We start from the raw sequence: 24,711 nt of genomic DNA, 5'->3' as shown, positions 1-24,711 counted from the left end.
TTTTTAATGATTTTGAATAGAAAATACTTTGATAATTTTAGTTGCGTCAATTTTATATAATTTTAGTTTTAGTAATACTAGAGGTTTATCTTCAGTGTTCAAAATGCACCATTCAAAACCATATCATCAATTTTCAACCCTTTCTGACTTCATTTGTTATTTTTCATGCATTTACTGATTTTTTTGAGCTATAAAATCCTGAAATTGAAAAGCATTTCAAATGAACTCTGAAAAGGTTGGAAGTTGGCATGGTATCATCATTTCACCCACATAGAATGTACTAAAAAGTTGAGAGGGTTACGGCAAAAACTGGATACACTTCGTGTACAAAACGCCAGAAACTCGTCTATTACAACATGCATTTCAAATGAACTAGGAGAGAAAGTCTTCACTTTTTCTTTGGTTGTGTCATTTGCTTATTGCGCCGTAACCATGGATAATCTTCATCGTTTATCAGGATGCTTGGGTTAGCCTTGACTTTGAAGGGAGGAATTTCATGAAACTTTTCATAATCTTCGGACATGGCTGTCTTGCCCTCCACTCCCACGATGTCCCTTTTTCCTGAAAGAACTATGTGGCGCTTTGGCTCATCGTATGATGTATTCGCTTCCTTATCTTTTCTTTTTCCCGGTTTGGTAGACATGTCCTTCACATAGATAACCTGTGCCACACCGTTGGCTAGGACGAATGGTTCGTCAGTGTACCCAAGATTGTTCAGATCCACTGTTGTCATTCCGTACGGTGGGTCTACCTGTACCCCGCCTCCTGACAGATTGACCCATTTGCACTTAAACAAAGGGACCTTCAAATCATGTCCGTAGTTAAGTTCCCATATGACCATAATGTGTGTCCTTTCCCCTCTCGGTTGTTGCATCAAAGCGGACACTGCTGTTTTGGTTGGTGCTCTTTTGATCTTGGGTGATCGTGTAAAATGTATTCCCATTTATCTCGTATCCTTTGTAAGTCAATACAGTAGAAGATGGTCCCCTGGACAAACAGCTCATCACAAACAGTGTTGTCACCTTTGAGACGTGTTTCCAACCAACTTCTGAAAGTCCTGATGTGTTCATATGTAATCCAGTCGTCACACTGCTCCGGGTGTTTGGAGCGCAGATTGTACTTGTGTTCATCGACATACGGGGTCACCAAGGTAGAGTTCTGTAGGACTGTGTAGTGTGCTTGAGACCAAGAATGCCCGTCCCTGCATATTATTGAGTCCCCTCCATGCATGCCTTTTCCAGTCATTCTCCCCTCATACCGCGATTTATGGAGACCTATCTTCTTAAGGCCAGGAATGAAGTCAATCCCCTCATACCGCAATTTAGGGAGACCTATCTTCTTAAGACCAGGAATGAAGTAAACACAAAACCCAATGACATCCTCTATTTGATGGCCCATGGAGATGCTTCCTTCTGGCCTAGCGTGGTTACGGGCATATTTCTTTAGGACTCCCATGAACCTCTCAAAGGGGAACATATTGTGTAGAAATACGGACCCCGGAATGACAATCTCGTCGACTAGATGAACTAGGACGTGCTTCATGATATTGAAGAAGGATGGTGGGAACACCAGCTTGAAACTGACAAGACATTGCGCCACATCACTCCTTAGCCTTGGTATGCTTTCTGGATCGATCGCCTTCTGAGAGATTGCATTGAGGAATGCACATAGCTTCACAATGGCTACTCAGACGTTTTTCGGTAGAAGCCCCCTCAATGCAACCGGAAGCAGTTGCTTCATAATCACGTGGCAGTCATGAGACTTTAGGTTCTGGAACTTTTTCTCTGGCATATTTATTATTCCCTTTATATTCGACGAGAAGCCAGTCGGGACCTTCATACTGAGCAGGCATTCAAAGAAAATTTCCTTCTCTTCTTTGGTAAGAGCGTAGCTGACTTGACCTTCATACTGCTTTGGAGGCATGCCGTCTTTTTCGTGCAAACGTTGCAGGTCCTCCCGTGCCTCAGGTGTATCTTTTGTCTTCCCATACATGCCCAAGAAGCCTAGAGGTTCACGCAAAGGTTCTTCGTCGCGTGCATCACATTGATTGAAGAACGGGCCTCTAGGACTTTCCAGTAGGGTAGGTCCCAAAATATAGTTTTCTTCTTCCACATGGGTGCGCATCCCTCAGCATCATTCGGAACAGCTAGTCCGCCGGGACCCTTTCCAAAGATTACATGTAAATCATTGACCATAGCAAGTACGTGATCAGCGGTACGCATGGCGAGCTTCTTCCGGTGATCTGCCTCGCCTTTGAAATGCTTGCCTTTCTTTCGACATTGATGGTTGGTCGGAAGAAATCGACGATGGCCCAGGTACACATTCTTCCTGTATTTGTCCAGGTATATACTTTCGGTGTCAGCTAAACAGTGTGTGCATGCGTGGTATCCCTTATTTGTCTGTCCTAAAAGGTTACTGAGAGCGGGCCAATCGTTGATGGTTACAAACAGCAACACGTGCAGGTTAAATTCCTCATGTTTGTGCTCATCCCACACATGTACACCGTTTCCATTCCACAGCTGTAAAAGTTCTTCAACTAATAGCCTTAGGTACACATCAATGTTGTTGCCGGGTTGCTTAGGGCCTTGGATGAACTGGCATCATAATGAACTTCCACTTCATGCATATCCAAGAAGGAAGGTTATACATACATAGAGTCACGGGCCAGGTGTTGTGATTGCTGCTCTGCTCCCCAAAAGGATTAATGCCATCCGCGCTTAAACCAAACCATACGTTCCTTGGGTCAGCTGCAAACTCAGCCCAGTACTTTCTCTCGATTTTTCTCCACTACGACTCGTCAACGGGTGCTCTCAACTTCCCGTCTTTCTTACGGCCCTCTCTGTGCCATCACATCAACTTGGCATGCTCTTCGTTTCTGAACAGACGTTTCAACCATGGTATTATAGGAGCATACCACATCACCTTCGCAGGAACCCTCTTCCTGGGGGGCTCGTCGTCAACATCACCAGGTTCATCTCGTCTGATCTTATACCGCAATGCACTGCATACCGGGCATGCGTTCAAATCCTCGTACGCACCGCGGTAGAGGATGCAGACATTAGGGCATGCATGTATCTTCTGCACCTCCAATCCTAGAGGGCATACGACCTTCTTTGTTGCGTGCGTACTATCGGGCAATTCGTTATCCTTTGGAAGCTTCTTCTTCAATATTTTCAGTAGCTTCTCAAATCCTTTGTCAGGCACAGCATTCTCTGCCTTCCACTGCAGCAATTCTAGTACGGTACCGAGCTTTGTGTTGCCATCTTCGCAATTGGGGTACAACCCTTTTTTGTGATCCACTAACATGCGATCGAACTTCAGCTTCTCTTTTTGACTTTCGCATTGTGTTCTTGCATCGACAATGACCCGGCGGAGATCATCATCATCGGGCACATCGTCTGGTTCCTCTTAATCTTCAGCAGCTTCCCCCGTTGCAGCATCACCGTATTCAGGGGGCACATAGTTGTCATCGTCCTCTTCTTCTTCGCTGTCTTCCATCATAACCCCTATTTCTCCGTGCCTCGTCCAAACATTATAGTGTGGCATGAAACCCCTATAAAGCAGGTGGGTGTGAAGGATTTTCCGGTCAGAGTAAGACTTCGTATTCCCACAATTAGGGCATGGACAACACATAAAACCATTCTACTTGTTTGCCTCAGCCACTTCGAGAAAATTATGCAGGCCCTTATTGTACTCGGAGGTGTGTCTGTCGCCGTACATCCATTGTTGATTCATCTGCGTGCATTATATATAATTATGTGTGTCAAAAGTAAGAAAATTAGACAAGTATCTATCTAAAGTAAGAATTTTTTTCTTTCAGAAAAAAGATAAGAACAAGAGGCTCACCACGGTGGTGCCGGCGACGAGATCGGCGCGTGCGATCAACGGCGGTGAAGACGGGGACGAGGCGTGACGGACTGCTAAACCTGGACAGATCTCAGGAAAAATGGAGCTCAGAGGTCGAGCTTCGGGAGGAGAAAACTTAACTAGCGTGGCTCGGGCATTTCATCGAACACCTCATATGCATAGGAGATGAGCTAGAGCATCCAAATGTCCTTCCCTCGCCGGCCAAAAAAACAGAGCAGTGTGGACTGCTCTGCTCGCCGGCGAGGGGGTATATATAGGCAACTCATTGGTCCCGGTTCGTGACTGGAACCGGGACTAAAGGCCCCCCTTTTGTCCCGGTTCTAGGCAAGAACCGGGATCAATGGCTGTGGGCCAGGAGCGAGGCCCATTGGTCCCAGTTCGTGCCTAGAACCGGGATAAATGGGTCCACATAGACCGGGACAAATGCCTCCCGAGGCCCGGCCGGGCCCCTAGGCGCACGAACCGGGACGTATGCCCCCCATGGGTCCCGGTTTTTGATTGAAGCGGGACTAATGGGCTTGACACGCTCAAAGCAAAAAGCCATGTTTTCTACTAGTAAGTGTACCGCTAATTAGTTGCACCCTAGCAGCGCCCGGTTTTGGCCATGTCACTGTGGACTCCTGGTTTATAGTAACAGGTGATTTTGGCCCAATGAAAATTGTCATTGTTTTGTCAGTATCCGGGGAGTCACTAACGAACAGTGACCCCTTTCAGGGGACCTTGAGGGGTCACTTTTGGTCGTCAAAAAAAAGGGGTTGTAGCAAAACAAATGAGTGGATCCAGCAAACAAAAAACCTGGTTCCAGCATACCCCACCGGTTTCAGCACAGACTCACCGCTGTCGTGGCTGATTGCAGCTTGTCCATGGCGACAACGAACCTGGCTGCGGTGGCCATGGAGAGGGCGTGCAACCAGCTGTCGCGGACAAGGAGACGAGCGCGTCCATGGCTGCAGGCGGCGGACAAAGGAGACGAGCACCCCATGGCTGCGTGCGGCGGACAAGGAGACGAGCGCCCCCATGGCTGCGTGCGGCCATGGATAGTGGTGCATCCAGCACAGACCAGAGGCGACAAGCGGGGGAGGAAGACGCAGCTAAACGAAGTGATAAGGAAGAGATGTAGCGGGTCGCGGGCGGTGCCTGGGCCCTAAACCTGGTAATAGTTTGTAATCCAAACTAAACCCAGGCCAAACCATACATGTATAGGTCCAGCGATCAAACCAAACCAGACCAAATTGCAAAAACTACAATCCAAACCAACCCAAACTGTATGTATTTTCAAGCCAAATCCATCCAGACCATTTTCTACATACAGTTTGAACCCAAAGTTTCAAACCATGGGTCACTCAGCAGCAACTGGAACGTTGAACCCCAAACTTAACCTGTACATACAGAACTACGAAAGATACGAGGCACGTACGAACAGCGGCTAGCTTGCTGTGTGCTTGTAGTCTGTGCGTGTGCACCGAAAGAGCAGATGGTGGCGCCGGCCGCGGAGACGCTGGCCATGATCCTGACGGGAGTCTTCCAGTTCCTCATCAGCTTCGTCTCCGTCGGCCACATCGGCAAGGTCGAGCTCACTGCCATCTCCATTGTCAACAACGTGCATCTCCATTGTCAACAGCGTCATCGAAGGCCTCGGCTCTGAGCTCCTCGTGTTCTGCATGAAGGAGCTGACTTTTGTCACCGGAGATCTCGGTGATGGCAGGGCGGACGCATGCTCATGTGGCTCGTCTGCGACGGCGGCGGCTGCATCTAAACCTAGCGCTGGTCTTGCCTAACGGGGTGAGGTCAAACTGGTCGCTATATGACGCTGGTCTTGCCTAACGGGGTGAGGTCAAACCTAGCGCTGGTCTTGCCTAAGGAGCTGACTTTTTATCCATGGACTAAAACGGTTTGAGACCAGTTTGTCTCCGTCCAGACCAAACCAACCCAATCTATTAATTACAAAAGCCCACACCAAACCAAATTATAATAGGGGCTCAACCCATTTCAGCCAAACCAAAGCAGCCCAACAGCAAAACCAAATTGAAACTATGGTTCTAAACCAAACTATTCACAGGTTTACTGGGCCCCAGTATCCACGTGTTTGATCCCCGTGTGCGATGGCGTGGCTAGAGCAGGGGCTTCGATCGTCAATAGATCGAGCCGCACGCGCACGACCGGCCGAACACTTCGACCGGCGCACTGTTTGTAAACGTTTCCCTTGTAGAAAAGGGGGCAAAACCGTGACATTCGTTGTTTGGCGAGGAAAGTCTAGACGTGTCACCGTCTTGAAACCTCCCAAGTCGAAAACAGCAACGCGTCCCGATCCATTTTTCTTTGGAAGACGCACACGTCCCTATACTTTGCCCTTTGCCTGCCTCCTTTGCTCTGCGCATGCAACGAGTCACGGTGGCACAGCCAGACTTTTCACCAGTCCCAGAGCGGCGCGTGTAAGCGGCCCCGACGTGCGCGCGCGCCACGATCCGCCGAGCTTTCGAGGCGACCTCCCAACGTGCCACTCTCGCGACGCGCCACCGCAAGCACCAGCCACCGCTTATAACCTCGCCCCAGCCGGATGCTGTGAAGCCACCGCCGTCTTCAGACGAGCTGTTTCCTCTCATGTACTCGCTCAGGCTCGCTACCAGCGGCAGCACAGCACTCGGCTTCACGCTCGGCCGGTTCGGCGGGAAGACAGGCGGCGGCGCCGCAGCAGGAGGACTAGCGGCACCCGCAGCGGCGGCGCAAGTAGGGAGGAGGAGCGTCTCCGCGACGTCGAACGCCGCCGCGCCGGTGCCAGGCGACCAGGGCGTCGGCATGGACCCGAGCAAGCAGCAGCAGCAGCACAAGCCCCACGCGCCGGCGGGGGGACAGCAGGGCGACGACGTGCACAAGACCACCACTGCTCACGGGTAAATTTCTCTGCACCAGCTTGTCCTCCCCTCCCGTTGAGGAGTTGGCCGGAAACTTGACGGTGTCCGGTGTGTTGGTGTGGCGCAGGGACGTGATGACCCACTCGTTCGGGGAGGGGTACTCGACGAGGTCGGACGAGGAGGGGTTCGGAGGGGTCTACGGCCAGAACGACCCGGTGCTCAACCCTGGGACCGAAGTGCACCCCAACCATCCTGGTAACCTATTTATCTGTATTTTGAACAATCTTAGGGTTCTAGCATCTGTGATGGTGGCATGGTGCGAGTGGTGAATTGATCCGCGTTTTCATGTGCGCAGAGTATGACAAGTCGCAGGGATCGGAGGTGAAGGAGAAGGAGAAGGCGCGCCATCTCAAGGACGACAAGCACGCGACCTAGGATGAAAGTCTAGATTGCTAGGTGGGAATCAATAATTTGGATTATGGTAGATGTTCAGTGTTTAGTTCGCTTTGTTTGGTCGCCATGAGGTGTCAGGCTGCTACTGAAGTTCGCTGTGATGTGAAATTAGTACTGGTTGTAAGCTTATTCTGCAAGAAGCTTATATGTGCGTGCGTGCGTGCTGACTTGATTTGCTTGTGCTCGTGCTGCTTGTGTGCGAGGAGAAATTCGCTAGGACGAGTGTTTAAGGCTCAGCTGTGTGCTGACATTTCTGTGTTCTCAATAATCAAAATGTTCACCTGCCTGCGCCTATATCAGACCAGACGGTGTCGGACATAGAGAGCTACTCTCTCCTGGATTGCGTTGGATTGTGTCAGACAGCAAATTACACTTCAAACATGAACCCTAAATAGAACTGGCATATATCCCTTGTAAGAAAAAGGGGTTTCCAAGAAAGAAAAAAAAATGAGATAAAGAGAGAAATAAATGCCAACAACCACATATCGACAAAACAAAGATGGCCGGGTGCGTAACCGCTGCATCCTCCGAAGAAGTACCAGTACCACCGTACTTCTAGCACCTCGAGGCATCGCGTACTGAGCAGTAGTACCTTCAGGAAGGAAGGAATGTCACTGAGCAGTACCTTCAGGAAGGAATGTGACGATGACGCCACTGCAGCCGCGCTTCTAGCACTTCGAGGCGTCACGTACTGGGCAGCATCTTCAGGAAGGAATGCGACAACGACGCCATTGTTGTCCGAACAAGTTCAAGGGTTTCTCTTTCTGTACGTAGAGGGCAATGGGAAGGGAAGGTCGAGGCGTCACGTACTGGGCAGCATCTTCAGGAAGGAATGCGACAACGACGCTATTGTTGTCCGAACAAGTCCAAGGGTTTCTCTTTCTGTACGTAGAGGGCAATGGGAAGGGAAGGTCGAGGCGTCACGTACTGGGCAGCATCTTCAGGAAGGAATGCGACAACGACGCCATTGTTGTCCGAACAAGTCCAAGGGTTTTTCTTTCTGTACGTAGAGGGCAATGGGAAGGGAAGGTATGACGGTGTCATCGCGTTGATGATGGACGAGCCACCAGGGATTTCTCCCACCCAAACGACCACCACCACCCCAAACAATCAGAAGTGCACCATCAAAACTGCCGCCCATCAACATGTGCCATCACGGTCATCGAACCATCAATGCCGCCTCTCTGAGCCACCGACACGAGACCTGGGAAAGGGACGAAGAGCCAACGGGCTCGGGGGCATTCGCCACTCAGTCGACGGGTGGGGACTACCACCATCGCTGTCGTGGAGCCGACCGGATGGGACGACAGGAGCTTATCAGGCCCGCATAGGCCTGGCCGGACCTCGAAGGATCCGGACAACCCCTGTCATCATGCTGCAGCACATCGGCCGACGAGGCCGCCACCGCCCGCAACCCCCGACGCCGCGCCATCTCCATCAGAGTCGCGCCACCGTGCGCCGAAGCACCGGCCTGCCCTAATACGTCTCCGTTGTATCTATAATTTTTGATTGTTCCATGCCAATATTCTACAACTTTTATATATTTTTGGCAATTTTATACTATTTTTGGGACTAACATATTGATCCAGTGTCCAGTGTCAGTTCCTGTTTGTTGCATGTTTTTTTGTTTCACAGAATATCCATATTAAACGGAGTCCAAACGGAATAAAAATTGACGGAGATTTTTTTTGGAATACATATGATTTTTGTGAAGAAAAATCCACGCGAGACGATACTCGAGGGGGCCACGAGGCAGGGGCGCGCCCCTGACCCTCGTGGCCACCCCGTAAGGCGGTTGATGCCCTTCTTTCGCCGTAAGAAAACTAATATCCGGATAGAGATCGTGTTAAAATTTCAGCCCAATCGGAGTTATGGATCTCCGGCAATATAAGAAACGATGAAAGGGTAGAATTTGAGAACGCAAAAACAGAGAAGACAGATCCAATCTCGGAGGGGCTCTCGCCCCTCCCACGCCATGGAGCCATGGACCAGAGGGAAAACCCTTCTCCCATCTAGGGAGGAGGTCAAGGAAGAAGAAGAAGGAGGGGGGCTCTCTCCCCCTCGCTTCCGGTGGCACCGGAGTGCCACCGGGGACCATCATCATCACCGCAATCTTCACCAACAACTTCACCGCCATCATCACCAACTATTCCTCCCTCTATGCAGTGGTGTAACCCCTCTTTTACCCGTTGTAATCTCTACTTAAATATGGTGCTCAACGCTATATATTATTTCTCAATGATGTATGGTTATTCTATGATGTTTGAGTAGATCCGTTTTGTCCTATGGGTTATTTGATGATCGTGATTGGTTTGAGTTGCATGTTTTTCTATTGGTGCTGTCCTATGGTGCTCTCCGTGTCGTGCAAGCGTGAGGGATCCCCGTTGTAGGGTGTTGCAATACGTTCATGATTCGCTTATAGTGGGTTGCGTGAGTGACTGAAACACAAACCCGAGTAAGGGGATTGTTGCGTATGGGATAAAGAGGACTTGATGCTTTAATGCTATGGTTGGGTTTTACCTTAATGAACTTTAGTAGTTGCGGATGCTTGCTAGAGTTCCAATCATAAGTGCATATGATCCAAGTAGAGAGAGTATGTTAGTTTATGCCTCTCCCTCATATAAAATTGCAATAATGATTACCGGTCTAGTTATCTATTGCTTAGGAACAAATAACTTTCTCGTAACAAAAAGCTCTATATTAAAACTAACCTAGTTGTGTCTTTACCTAAACAGCCCCTACTTTTTATTTACATGCTCTTTATTATCTTGCAAACCTATCCAAAAACACCTACAAAGTACTTCTAGTTTCATACTTGTTCTAGGTAAAGCGAACATCAAGCGTGCGTAGAGTTGTATCGGTGGTCGATAGAACTTGAGGAAATATTTGTTCTGCCTTTAGCTCCTCGTTGGGTTCGACAGTCTTACTTATCGAAAACTGTTGCGATCCCCTATATACTTGTGGGTTATCAAGACCTTTTTCTGGTGCCGTTGCCGGGGAGCAATAGCATGGGGTGAATATTCTCGTGTGTGCTTGCTTGCTTTATCACTAAGTAATTTTTATTTGCTGTTCTTAATTGTTTTCTATCTTTAGTTATGGGTAGGAAACGCAAAATACCAAAAAAATTAGTTGTACCTACTGAACCAATGGTTGAAGAACCACTCAAAATCTACCACACTCCTGAAGTTTATTACTTGAATCATCTTTGATCCCTATGTGCTCGTGCTGAAACCCCAACTAGCTTAGTTGAGGGCAAATCTTTAGATGAGCATGCTTGTTATGTGCGACACCGTATATCTGAAAAAGGGAAACTTTTACTGGGTCAAATTCATCGTTTGCAATGCTATGCTTGGAATTTATGTGAAATATATGATATTATTTGTTGTTCTGAAAACCCTAAGAAACACCTTTCCTACCAATGTGAGTTTATTGATAATGGAATTGTATCTTCGTATGCCAAGGGTGTTTATATTTACTATGATGTTCAACAAATTAAAGAATTTATTGCTTTTAAGGGTGCTTATGAAATTGCTTTTTTGATTGAAACGTATGATGCTATTCTTTACAAATCTGAAAATTTTGACATACTTAAATATTGCTATGATAATTATGCTTCAATGCTTATGTTGAACCATATATTGAGGACTACTCCGTTGTCCCAGAAGAGACTAATATTTTGCAGGAATCTATGGAAGAAGAAATTGATGAAACTGTGAGCTCCTTGGATGAAAAAGATGATGAGGAGAGCGGAGAACAAAAGGAGGAAGAGCGGATTAGCTACCCGTGCCCACCTTCTAATGAGAGTAACTTTCCAACTCATGCATTGTTTAATTTCCCTTCGTGCTTACCGAAGGATGATTGCTATGGTGATTGTTATGATCCCGTTGATTCTCTGGAAATATCCCTTTTTGATGATGCTAGCTATGCTTGTGGCCAGGATGCCAATATGAATTATGCTTATGGAGATGAACTTGCTATAGTTCCTTATGTTAAACATGAAATTGTTGCTATTGCACCCACGCATGATAGTCCTATTATCTTTTTGAATTCTCCCAACTACACTATATCGGAGAAGTTTGCCCTTATAAGGATTATATTGATGGGTTGTCTTTTACTACTACACATGATGATTTTGATGAGTATAATATGCATGTGCTTGCTGCTCCTACTTGCAATTATTATGAGAGAGGAACTATATCTCCACCTCTCTATATTTCCAATACAATAAAATTGCAAGAAATTGTTTATACTATGCATTGGCCTTTACTATGTGTACATGAATTGTTCTTTTATGACATGTCGATGCATAGGAAGAGAGTTAGACTTCGTTGTTGCATGATATATGTTACTTTGTGCTCACTGCTAAATTACAAATCATTGCTAATTAAAATTGGCTTTGATATACCTTGGGATCCGGGTGGATCCATTATTTAAGCACTATATGCCTAGCTTAATGGCTTTAAAGAAAGCGCTGCCAGAGAGACAACCCGAAAGTTTTAGAGAGTCATTTATTTCTGTTGAGTGCTTTCATATAGTTTAAAAACAACAAAAATTGCTAGGTGGAAGGAGAAGGAGAAGGTGCGCCATCTCAAGGACGACAAGCACGCGACCTGAGATGGAACTCTAGATTGCTAGGTGAAAATCTATAATTTGGATTATGGTAGCTGTTCAGTGTTTAGTTCGCTTTGTTTGGTCGCCATGAGGTGTCAGGCTGCTTCTATTCCAACTGCCAGCCTGCTACTGAAGCCCGCTGTGATGTAAAATTAGTACTGGTTATAAGCTTCTTCTGAAAGAAGCTTATATGTGCGTGCGTGTGTGCTGACTTGATTTGCTTGTGCTCGTGCTGCTTGTGCAAGGAGAAATTCGCTACGACGAGTGTTTAAGACTCAGCTGTGTGCTGACATTTCTGTGTTCTCAATAATCAAAATGTTCACCTGCCTGCGCCTATATCAGACCAGACGGTGACAGACAGAGAGAGCCACCCGTGGATTGCGTTGGATTGTGTCAGACAGCAAATTACACTTCAAACATGAACCCTAAATAGAACTGGGCATATATCAATTGTAAGAAAAAGGGGTTTCCCCCGCTTTATATTATAAAGCAACCATCCGATACAACGGGGTTGCTGGGACCGCAGCACAAACAAGCTCAAAAGAAGAAAAAAAGAGTAAGCAGCACAAACAAGCTCAAAAGAAAAAAGAGAAATAAATGAGATAGAGAGAGAAATAAATGCCAACAACCACAGATCGACAAAACAAAGATGGCCGGGTGCGCAACCGATGCACCCTCCGAAGAAGTACCACCGCGCTTCTAGCACTTCGAGGCGTCGAGTACCGAGCAGCACCTTCAGGAAGGAATGCGACAACGATGCCACTGCTGCCGCGCTTCTAGCACTTCAAGGCGCGTACTGGGCAGCACCTTCAGGAATGAATGCGACGACAACGCCACTGCTGCCCGAACAAGTCCAAGGGTTTCTCTCCCTGTACACATAGGGCAGTGGGGAAGGGAAGGTATGGCGGCGCCCGCAGGTGTCATCGCGTTGATGACGGACGAGCCAACGGGGATTTCTCCCGCCCAAACGACCACCACCACCCCGGACGATCAGAAGTGCACCATCAGAACTGCTGCCCACCAACATGTGCCACCACGGTCATCGAACCATCAATGCCGTCTCTCTGAGCCACCGACACGAGACCTGGGAGAAGGACGAAGAGCCAACAGGCTCTGGGGCATCCGCCACTCAGCCGACGGGTGGGGACTACCACCACCGCTGCCACAGAGCCGACCGGATGGGACGACAGGAGCTTATAAGACCTCGAAGGATCCGGACAACCCCTGCCGTCACGCTGCAGCACATCGGCCGACAAGGCCGCCAGCCCGCAACCCCCGACGCCGCGCCATCTCCTCTAGGGGTCGCGCCGTCGTGCGCCGAAGCGTCGGCCTGCCCCAACCCATATGAGGCCCAAAGGGGCCCAGATCTGGGTGGAGCAGAAGCCGATGGCCAGACGCACCACCACGCGCATCGCGGCCAACGGCCGCGCCGCCGCATCAGGAACGCCCATGACCCGCGGGAACGCCACCAAGCCGCACCATCGGAGGCCGAGGAGCACTGCCGCCGGACACCAACGCCCGAGCAAGGATGGCCACCAGGGACAGACATATATCAGTTAACCGTTGATATGCCGATATACGGTACTGGGACGATAAAATAACCACCGGTAAGGTACTAAAATAACGATAAATACTGGTACTCGGCCAACAGAAATAACTAATTGAGTTGAGGACTACGCCACCTGGAATCCTTTTATTCAAAACATTTTACCTTTTAAAACCTTCAAAACTAGATCTTTGATAGATTTTGACGAACTTACTTTCATGAAAAAAAACACAAGAAAATGAACGCGAATAAGAGCACTTTTTTACCTTCGCGGAAGCAAATCCGCTTCTCTTGAAAATCGTCTCGCGGTGAAAGTAAAATCGTGCCTCTCATGTAAAAATAAATAAAGTGCCGTCTCTCATAGAAGAAAAAGACCAAATTCGTGCCTCTCGCGAAAGTAAAATCGTGCCTCTCACGAAAGAAATAAAGTTCCTCTCGAGAAAGCAAAATCGTATCTCTCACGAAACCATGGAAAAAGTGTCTCTCGCGAAAGCAAAACCATGCCCCACGGAAAAAGAAGAGAAACATTCTTCCCGTTTTTGAGAGGCACGATCGGAAACAAAACCATACCTCTCACAGAACCACGAAAGAAAGAAAAAAGTGTCTCTCGCGAAAGCAAAACCATGCTATGAAAGAAGAAAAAAAAGAAAAAAGAGAAAAAAAGAAAAACCACATTTTTTTGTTTTCGAGAGGCCCGCCTCTCGCGGAAGCAAAATCATGCCTCTCATGGGAGAAAGAAAAGAAAAAACACATTTTTTCTGTTTCCGAACTCTCGCGGAAGCAAAAACCATCTCACACGAAAAAAAATATTTTATTTTTCGTTTCCGAGAGGCACGGCCATACCTCTTGCGGAAGTAAAACCATCCCACACGAAAAAAACACATTTTTCATGCAAAATAAAATCTAAGAAAAACCGGTGAAAACCGAAAAGAAAAAAAACCATTTAAAAAGCCAAAAATGTGTGCGGAAAAATAAAAAAATAAAATCCGAAGAGAACACCCAAAGCGCGACATTTGACGGCGGCTGAGAGCGTGCCACTTGGCACGCTCACAATCCACCCTCAAATGGTCGTTGGAAGGCTCCCTAAGGTTGCTCTTCTAAAAATAATGATAAAATACAAAATCCATCCGGCCTAAAATAAAGGTAAACCAGTACTAGGCCGGTAAAAGCATATCTACGGGTATTGGGCCGATAAAAGCATATCTAACAGAACCCCTATATGGCACCGGACCCATAAAAGAGTATATCCATGTAAAATAACGGTTGTATCTCTAGCAAGCCGCTATATCCGCATTGAAGGAAATATGCCCTAGAGGCAATAATAAAGTTGTTATTTATATTTCTTTATATCATGATTAATGTTTATTATTCATGCTAGAATTGTATTAACCGGAAACTTAGTACATGTGTGAATACATAGACAAACAGAGTGTCACTAGTATGCCTCTACATGACTAGCTCGTTGATCAAAGATGATTATGTTTCCTAGCCATAGACATGAGTTGTCATTTGATTAACGCGATCACATCATTAAGAGAATGATGTGATTGACTTGACCTATTCCGTTAGCTTAGCACTTGATCGTTTAGTATGTTGCTATTTCTTTCTTCATGACTTATACTGTTGGGAAACGTAGTAATTTCAAAAAAAAATCCTACGCACACGCAAGATCATGGTGATGCATAGCAACGAGAGGGGAGAGTGTTGTCTACGTACCCTCGTAGACCGGAAGCGGAAGCGTTAGCACAATGCGATTGATGTAGTCGTACGTCTTCACGGCCCGACCGATCAAGCACCGAAACTACGGCACCTACGAGTTCTAGCACACGTTCAGCTCGATGACGATCCCTGGACTCCGATCCAGCAAAGTGTCGGGGAAGAGTTCCGTCAGCACGACGGCATGGTGACGATCTTGATGTTCTACTGGCGCAGGGCTTCGCCTAAGCACCGCTACAATATTATCGAGGATTATGGTGGAAGGGGGCACCGCACACGGCTAAGAGAACGATCACGAAGATCAACTTGTGTGTCTAGAGGTGCCCCCCTGTCCCTGTATATAAAGGAGCAAGGGGAGGAGGCAGGCCGGCCCTTGAGGCACGCCAAGGAGGGGGAAGTCCTCCTCCTAGTAGGAGTAGGACTCCCCTTTCCTAGTCCAACTAGGAAGAGGGAAGGGGGAAGGAAAGAGAGGGAGAGGGAGAGGGAAAGAGGGGCCGCGCCCCCCTCCCCTAGTCCAATTCGGACTCCCCATGGGAGGGGCGCGCCACCTCCTGGACTGCTGCCCTCTCTCTCCCCTCAGGCCCACTAAGGCCCAATACTTTCCTGAGGGGTTCCGGTAACCCTTCCGGCACTCCGGTTTTCTCCGAAATCACCCGAAACATATCCGGTGTCCGAATATAGCTGTCCAATATATCGATCTTTATGTCTCGACCATTTCGAGACTCCTCGTCATGTCCGTGATCATATCCGGGACTCCGAACAACCTTCGGTACATCAAAATATATAAACTCATAATGAAATTGTCATCGTAACGTTAAGCGTGCGGACCCTACGGGTTCGAGAACAATGTAGACATGACCGAGACACGTCTCCGGTCAATAACCAATAGCGGAACCTGGATGTTCATATTGGCTCCCACATATTCTACGAATATCTTTTATCAGTCAGACCGCATAACAACATACGTTGTTCCCTTTGTCATCGGTATGTTACTTGCCCGAGATTTGATCGTCGGTATCTCAATACCTAGTTCAATCTCGTTACCGGCAAGTCTCTTTACTCGTTCCGTAATACATCATCCCGCAACTAACTTATTAGTTGCAATGCTTGCAAGGCTTATGTGATGTGCATTACCAAGAGGGCCCAGAGATACCTCTCCGACAATCGGAGTGACAAATCCTAATCTCGAAATACGCCAACCCAACAAGTAACTTTGGAGACACCTGTAGAGCACCTTTATAATCACCCAGTTATGTTGTGACGTTTGGTAGCACACAAAGTATTCCTCCGGTAAATGGGAGTTGCATAATCTCATAGTCATAGGAACATGTATAAGTCATGAAGAAAGCAATAGCAACAAACTAAACGATCAAGTGCTAAGCTAACAAAAAAGGGTCAAGTCAATCACATCATTCTCCTAATGATGTGATCCCGTTAATCAAATGACAACTCATGTCCATGGTTAGGAAACATAACCATCTTTGATCAACGAGCTAGTCAAGTAGAGGCATACTAGTGACACTATGTTTGTCTATGTATTCACACATGTATTATGTTTCCGGTTAATACAATTCTAGCATGAATAATAAACATTTATCATGATATAAGGAAATAAATAATAACTTTATTATTGCCTCTAGGGCATATTTCCTTCAGTCTCCCACTTGCACTAGAGTCAATAATCTAGATTACACAGTAATGATTCTAACACCCATGGAGCCTTGGTGCTGATCATGTTTTGCTCGTGGAAGAGGCTTAGTCAGCGGGTCTGCAACATTCAGATCCATATGTATCTTGCAAATTTCTATGTCTCCCACTTGGACTAAATCCCGAATGGTATTGAAGCGTCTCTTAATGTGCTTGGTTCTCTTGTGAAATCTGGATTCCTTTTGCCAAGGCAATTGCACCAGTATTGTCACAAAAGATTTTCATTGGACCCGATGCACTAGGTATGACACCTAGATCGGATATGAACTCCTTCATCCAGACTCCTTCATTTGCTGCTTCCGAAGCAGACATGTACTCTGCTTCACATGTAGATCCCGCCACGACGCTTTGTTTAGAACTGCACCAACTGACAGCTCCACCGTTTAGTAAAAACACGTATCCTGTTTGTGATTTTGAATCGTCCGGATCAGTGTCAAAGCTTGCATCAACATAACCATTTACGATGAGCTCTTTGTCACCTCCATATATGAGAAACATATCCTTAGTCCTTTTCAGGTATTTCAGGATGTTCTTGACCGCTGTCCAGTGATCCACTCCTGGATTACTTTGGTACCTCCCTGCTAGACTTATAGCAAGGCACACATTAGGTCTGGTACAGCATTGCATACATGATAGAGCCTATGGCTGAAGCATAGGGAACATCTTTCATTTTCTCTCTATCTTCTGCGGTGGTCGGACATTGAGTCTTACTCAATTTCACACCTTGTAACACATGCAAGAACCCTTTCTTTGCTTGATCCATTTTGAACTTCTTCAAAACCTTGTCAAGGTATGTGCTTTGTGAAAGTCCAATTAAGCGTCTTGATCTACCTCTATAGATCTTAATGCCCAATATGTAAGCAGCTTCACCGAGGTCTTTCATTGAAAAACTCTTATTCAAGTATCCCTTTATGCTATTCAGAAATTCCATATCATTTCCAATCAATAATATGTCATCCACATATAATATCAGAAATGCTACAGAGCTCCCACTCACTTTCTTGTAAATACAGGCTTCTCCAAAAGTCTGTACAAAACCAAATGCTTTGATCACACTATCAAAGCATTTATTCCAACTCCGAGAGGCTTGCACCAGTCCATAAATGGATCGTTGGAGCTTGCACACTTTGTTAGCTCCCTTTGGATCGACAAAACCTTCTGGTTGCATCATATACAACTCTTCTTCTAGAAATCCATTCAGGAATGCAGTTTTGACATCCATTTGCCAAATTTCATAATCATAAAATGTGGCAATTGCTAACATGATTCGGACAGACTTAAGCATCGCTGCGGGTGAGAAGGTCTCATCATAGTCAATCCCTTGAACTTGTCGAAAATCTTTTGCAACAAGTCGAGCTTTATAGACAGTAACATTACCGTCAGCGTCAGTCTTCTTCTTGAAGATCCATTTATTCTCAATTGCTTGCCGATCAACGGGCAAATCAACCAAAGTCCACACTTTGTTCTCATACATGGATCACATCTCAGATTTCATGGCTTCTAGCCATTTTGTGGAATCTGGGCTCACCATCGCTTCTTCATAGTTCGTAGGTTCATCATGATCTAGTAGCATGACTTCCAAAACAGGATTACCGCACCACTCTGGTGCAGATCTTACTCTGGTTGATCTACGAGGTTCGGTAGTAACTTGATCTGAAGTTTCATGATCACTATCATTAGCTTCCTCACTAATTGGTGTAGGTGTCACAGAAATCGGTTTCTATGATGTACTACTTTCCAATAAGGGAGTAGGTACAGTTACCTCATCAAGTTCTACTTTTCTCCCACTCACTTCTTTCAAGAGAAACTCCTTCTCTAGAAAAACTCCGAATTTAGCAACAAAAGTCTTGCCTTCGGATCTGTGATAGAAGGTGTACCCAACAGTCTCCTTTGGGTATCCTATGAAGAAACATTTCTCCTATTTGGGTTCGAGCTTATCAGGTTGAAGCTTTTTCACATAAGCATCGCAGCCCCAAACTTTCAGAAACGACAACTTTGGTTCTTGCCAAACCACAGTTCATAAGGCGTCGTCTCAACGGATTTTGATGGTGTCCTATTTAACATGAATGCAGTCGTCTCTAAAGCATAACCCCAAAATGATAACGGTAAATCAGTAAGAGACATCATAGATCGCACCATATCTAATAAAGTATGATTACGACGTTCGGACACACCATTACGTTGTGGTGTTCCGGGTGGCGTGAGTTGCGAAACTATTCCGCATTGTTTCAAATGTAGACCAAACTCGTAACTCAAATATTCTTCTCCACGATCAGATCATACAAACTTTATTTTCTTGTTACGATGATTTTCAACTTCACTCTGAAATTCTTTGAACTTTTCAAATGTTTCAGACTTATGTTTCATTAAGTAGATATACCCATATCTGCTTAAATCATCTGTGAAGGTGAGAAAATAACGATATCCACCATGAGCCTCAACATTCATTGGACCACATACATCTGTATGTATGATTCCAACAAATCCGTTGCTCTCTCCATAGTACCGGAGAACGGCGTTTTAGTCATCTTACCCATGAGGCACGGTTCGCAAGTACCAAGTGATTCATAATCAAGTGGTTCCAAAAGTCCATCAGTATGGAGTTTCTTCATTGGCTTTATACCGATATGACCTAAACGGCAGTGCCACAAATAAGTTGCACTATCATTATCAACTCTGCATCTTTTGATTTCAACATTATGAATATGTGTATCACTACTATCGAGATTCATCAAAAATAGACCACTCTTCAAGGGTGCATGACCATAAAAGATATTACTCATATAAATAGAACAACCATTATTCTCTGATTTAAATGAATAACCGTCTCGCATCAAAAAAGATCCAGATATAATGTTCATGCTCAATGCTGGCACCAAATAACAATTATTTAGGTCTAATATTAATCCTGAAGGTAGATGTAGAGGTAGCGTGCCGACCGCGATCACATCGACTTTGGAACCATTTCCCACGCGCATCGTCACCTCGTCCTTAGCCAATCTTTGCTTGATCTGTAGCCCCTGTTTTGAGTTGCAAATGTTAGCAACAGAACCAGTATCAAATACACATGTGCTATTGCAAGCATTAGTAAGGTACACATCAATAACATGTATATCACATATACCTTTGTTCACTTTGCCATCCTTCTTATCCGCCAAATACTTGGGGCAGTTCCGCTTCAAGTGACCAGTCTGCTTGCAGTAGAAGCACTCAGTTTCAGGCTTAGGTCCAGACTTGGGTTTCTTCTCCTGAGCAGCAACTTGTTTGCTGTTCTTCTTGAAGTTCCCTTTCTTCTTCCCTTTGCCCTTTTTCTTGAAACTGGTGGTCTTATTGACCATCAACACTTGATGCTCCTTCTTGATTTCTACCTCCGCGGCTTTTAGCATTGCGAAGAGCTCAGGAATAGTCTTATTCATCCCTTGCATATTATAGTTCATCACGAAGGTTTTGTAGCTTGGTGGCAGTGATTGAAGAACTCCGTCAATGACACTATCAACAGGAAGATTAACCCCCAGTTGAGTCAAGTGATTATGATACCCAGACATTTTGAGTATATGTTCACTGACAGAACTATTCTCCTCCATCTTGCAGCTATAGAACTTATTGGAGACTTCATATCTCTCAATCCGGGCATTTGCTTGAAATATTAACTTCAACTCCTGGAACATCTCATATGCTCCATGACGTTTAAAACGTCGTTGAAGACCCGGTTCTAAGCCGTAAAGCATGGCACACTGAACTATCGAGTAGTCATCAGCTTTGCTCTGTCAGACGTTCATAACATCTGGTGTTGTTCCTACAGCAGGCTTGGCACTTAGCGGTGCTTCCAGGACGTAATTCTTCTGTGTAGCAATGAGGATAATCCTCAAGTTACGGACCCAGTCCATGTAATTGCTACCATCATCTTTCAACTTTGCTTTCTCAAGGAACGCATTAAAATTCAACGGAACAACAACACGAGCCATCTATCTACAATCAAACATAGACAAGCAAGATACTACTAGGTACTAAGTTCATGATAAATTTAAGTTCAATTAATCATATTACTTAAGAACTCCCACTTAGAAAGATATCCCTCTAATCCTCTAAGTGATCACGTGATCCAAATCAACTAAACCATGTCCGATCATCACGTGAGATTGAGTAGTATCAATGGTGAACATCAATATGTTGATCATATCTACTATATGATTCACGCTCAACCTTTCGGTCTCCGTGTTTCGAGGCCATATCTGTTATATGCTAGGCTCGTAAAGTTAAGCCTGAGTATTCCGCGTGTGCAACTGTTTTGCACCCGTTGTATTTGAACATAGAGCCTATCACACCCGATCATCACGTGGTGTCTCAGCATGAAAAACTTTCGCAATGGTGCATACTCGGGGGGAACACTAATACTTTGATAATTTAGTGAGGGATCATCTTATAATACTACCGTCAATCAAAGCAAGATAAGATGCATAAAAGATAAACATCACATGCAATCAATATAAGTGATATGATATGGCCATCATCATCTTATGCTTGTGGTCTCGATCTTCGAAACACCGTCATGATCACCATCGTCACCGGCGCGACACCTTGATCACCATCGTAGCATCGTTGTCGTCTCGCCAATCTTATACTTCCACGACTATCGCTACCGCTTAGTGATAAAGTAAAGCATTACAACACAATTGCATTGCATACAATAAAGCGACAACCATATGGCTCCTGCTAGTTGCCGATAACTCGGTTACAAAACATGATCATCTCATACAATAAAATTTAGCATCATGTCTTGACCATATCACATCACAACATGCCCTGCAAAAACAAGTTAGACGTCCTCTACTTTGTGTTTGCAAGTTTTACGTGGCTGCTACGGGCTTAGCAAGAACCGTTCTTACCTACGCATCAAAACCACAACGATAGTTTGTCAAGTTGGTGATGTTTTAACCTTCGCAAGGACCGGGCGTAGCCACACTTGGTTCAACTAAAGTTGGAGAAACTGACACCCGCCAGCCACCTGTGTGCAAAGCACGTCGGTAGAACCAGTCTCGCGTAAGCGTACGCGTAATGTCAGTCCGGGCCGCTTCATCCAACAATACCGCCGAACCAAAGTATGACATGCTGGTAAGCAGTATGACTTATATCGCCCACAACTCACTTGTGTTCTACTCGTGCACAACATCAACGCATAAAACCTAGGCTCGGATGCCACTGTTGGGAAACATAGTAATTTCAAAAAAAATCCTACGCACACGCAAGATCATGGTGATGCATAGCAACGAGAGGGGAGAGTGTTGTCTACGTACCCTCGTAGACCGGAAGCGGAAGCGTTAGAACAACGCGGTTGATGTAGTCGTACGTCTTCACGACCCGACCGATCAAGCACCGAAACTACGGCACCTACGAGTTCTAGCACACGTTCAGCTCAATGACGATCCCCGGACTCCGATCCAGCAAAGTGTCGGGGAAGAGTTCCGTCAGCACGACGGCGTGGTGACGATTTGATGTTCTACCGACGCAGGGCTTCGCCTAAGCACCGCTACAATATTATCAAGGATTATGGTGGAGGGGGGGCACCGCACACGGCTAAGAGAACGATCACGAAGATCAACTTGTGTGTCTAGAGGTGCCCCCCTGCCCCTGTATATAAAGGAGCAAGGGGAGGAGGGCGCCCGGCCCTTGAGGCGCGCCAAGGAGGGGGGAGTCCTCCTCCTAGTAGGAGTAGGACTCCCCTTTCCTAGTCCAACTAGGAAGAGGGAAGGGGGAAGGAAAGAGAGGGAGAGGAAGAGGGAAAGAGGGGCCGCGTGTTGGGGAACGTTGCAGAAAATTAAAATTTTTCCTACGGTTTCACCAAGATCCATCTATGAGTTCATCTAAGCAACGAGTCAAGGGAGAGAGTTTGCATCTACATACCACTTGTAGATCACGAGCGGAAGCTAGCCAAGGGGATGGTGATGATGGAGTCATACTCGAACGTGATTCGGATCACCGATGTCCAAGTGCTGAACGGACAGCACCTCCGCGTTCAACACACGTACGGGACGAGAGACGTCTCCTCCTTCTTGATCCAGCAAGGGGGAAGAAGAGGTTGAGGAAGATTGCTCCAACGGCAGCACGACGGCGTGGTGTAGTTGGTGCAGCAGTACTCCGACAGGGCTTCGCCAAGCATATACGGAGGAGGAGAGGTGTTGGGGAGGGGAGGGGCTGCGCCTTGGCTTGTGTTAAGCTCTCATGCGCCTCCCCACTATATATAGGGGTGGAGGGGCTGGTTTCTTGCCCTCCAAGTCCATTGGGGCGTTGGCCAAGGTGGGAGGAAAGAAATCCCATCATTTCCTTCCCCACCGATTGTTATCCCCCCTTTTTAGGGATCTTGATCTTATCCCTTCGGGATATGATCTTATTCCTTCTAAGGGGGGATCTTGGTGCGCCTTGACCAGGGGTGTGGGGCCTTTCCCCCACTACTCACGTTCATGTGGGTCCCCCCATGCAGGTGGGCCCCACTCCGGAACCTTCTAGAACCTTCCCGGTACAATACCGAAAAATCCCGAACATTTTCCGGTGGCCAAAATAGGACTTCCCATATATAAATCTTTACCTCCGGACCATTCCGGAACTCCTCGTGATGTCCGGGATCTCATCCGGGACTCCGAACAACATTCGGTAACCACATACAAACTTCCTTTATAACCCTAGCGTCATCGAACCTTAAGTGTGTAGACCCTACGGGTTCGGGAGACATGTAGACATGACCGAGACGTTCTCCGGTCAATAACCAACAGCGGGATCTGGATACCCATGTTGGCTCCCACATGCTTCTCGATGTTGTCATCGGATGAACCACGATGTCGAGGATTCGATCAAACCCTGTATACAATTCCCTTTGTCAATCGGTACGTTACTTGCCCGAGACTCGATCGTCGGTATCCCAATACCTTGTTCAGTCTCGTTACCGGCAAGTCACTTTACTCGTACCGTAATGCATGATCTCGTGGCCAACACTTTGGTCACCTTGAGCTCATTATGATGATGCATTACCGAGTGGGCCCAGAGATACCTCTCCGTCATACGGAGTGACAAATCCCAGTCTCGATCCGTGTCAACCCAACAGCTACTTTCGGAGATACCTGTAATGCACCTTTATAGTCACCCAGTTACGTTGTGACGTTTGATACACCCAAGGCACTCCTACGGTATCCGGGAGTTACACGATCTCATGGTCTAAGGAAGAGATACTTGACATTGGCAAAGCTCTAGCAAACGAACTAAACGACCTTTGTGCTATGCTTAGGATTGGGTCTTGTCCATCACATCATTCTCCTAATGATGTGATCCCGTTATCAACGACATCCAATGTCCATAGCCAGGAAATCATGACTATCTGTTGATCACAACGAGCTAGTCAACTAGAGGCTCACTAGGGACATATTGAGGTCTATGTATTCACACGTGTATTACGATTTCCGGATAATACAGTTATAGCATGAATAAAAGACAATTATCATGAACAATGAAATATAATAATACTTTTATTATTGCCTCTAGGGCATATTTCCAACAGTCTCCCACTTGCACTAGAGTCACCAATCTAGTTACATTGTGATGAATCGAACACCCATAGAGTTCTGGTGTTGATCATGTTTAGCTCGCGAGAGAGGTTTAGTCAACGGATCTGCGACATTCAGATCCGTATGTACTTTGCAAATTTCTATGTCTCCATCTTGAACATTTTCACGGATGGAGTTGAAACGACGCTTGATGTGCCTGGTCTTCTTGTGAAACCTGGGCTCCTTGGCAAGGGCAATAGCTCCAGTGTTGTCACAGAAGAGTTTGATTGGCCCCGACGCATTGGGTATGACTCCTAGGTCGGTGATGAACTCCTTCACCCAAATCGCTTCATGCGCTGCCTCCGAGGCTGCCATGTACTCCGCTTCACACGTAGATCCCGCCACGACGCTCTGCTTGCAGCTGCAC

The 24,711-nt window shown here is 46.4% G+C and overlaps 1 protein-coding gene across 1 annotated transcript; it reads left to right on the top strand.

Annotated features, from left to right (window-relative positions):
* The first annotated feature begins 6,417 nt into the window (after positions 1-6,417).
* Positions 6,418-7,312, top strand: LOC100682464 (uncharacterized). The gene is made up of 3 exons (XM_044504686.1): positions 6,418-6,758; positions 6,847-6,974; positions 7,075-7,312. The coding sequence occupies exons 1-3, from the start codon at positions 6,469-6,471 to the stop codon at positions 7,152-7,154; spliced, it is 498 nt and encodes a 165-aa protein (XP_044360621.1). The 5' UTR covers positions 6,418-6,468; the 3' UTR covers positions 7,155-7,312.
* Positions 7,313-24,711: the final 17,399 nt, after the last annotated feature.

Source organism: Triticum aestivum, chromosome 4A, assembly GCF_018294505.1.
Source record: "Triticum aestivum cultivar Chinese Spring chromosome 4A, IWGSC CS RefSeq v2.1, whole genome shotgun sequence".
NCBI classification, from domain to species: domain Eukaryota; kingdom Viridiplantae; phylum Streptophyta; class Magnoliopsida; order Poales; family Poaceae; genus Triticum; species Triticum aestivum.
Note: the sequence above shows the minus strand (reverse complement) of the source record. Positions and strands in the feature narration are given on the sequence as shown.

Coding starts and splice junctions, on each gene's coding strand:
- LOC100682464 (XM_044504686.1), top strand. CDS start 6,469: ATGTACTCGCTCAGGCTCGCTACCAGCGGCAGCACAGCACTCGGCTTC. Junction 6,759..6,846: donor AAGACCACCACTGCTCACGG/GTAAATTTCTCT, acceptor GGTGTGGCGCAG/GGACGTGATGACCCACTCGT. Junction 6,975..7,074: donor AGTGCACCCCAACCATCCTG/GTAACCTATTTA, acceptor TCATGTGCGCAG/AGTATGACAAGTCGCAGGGA.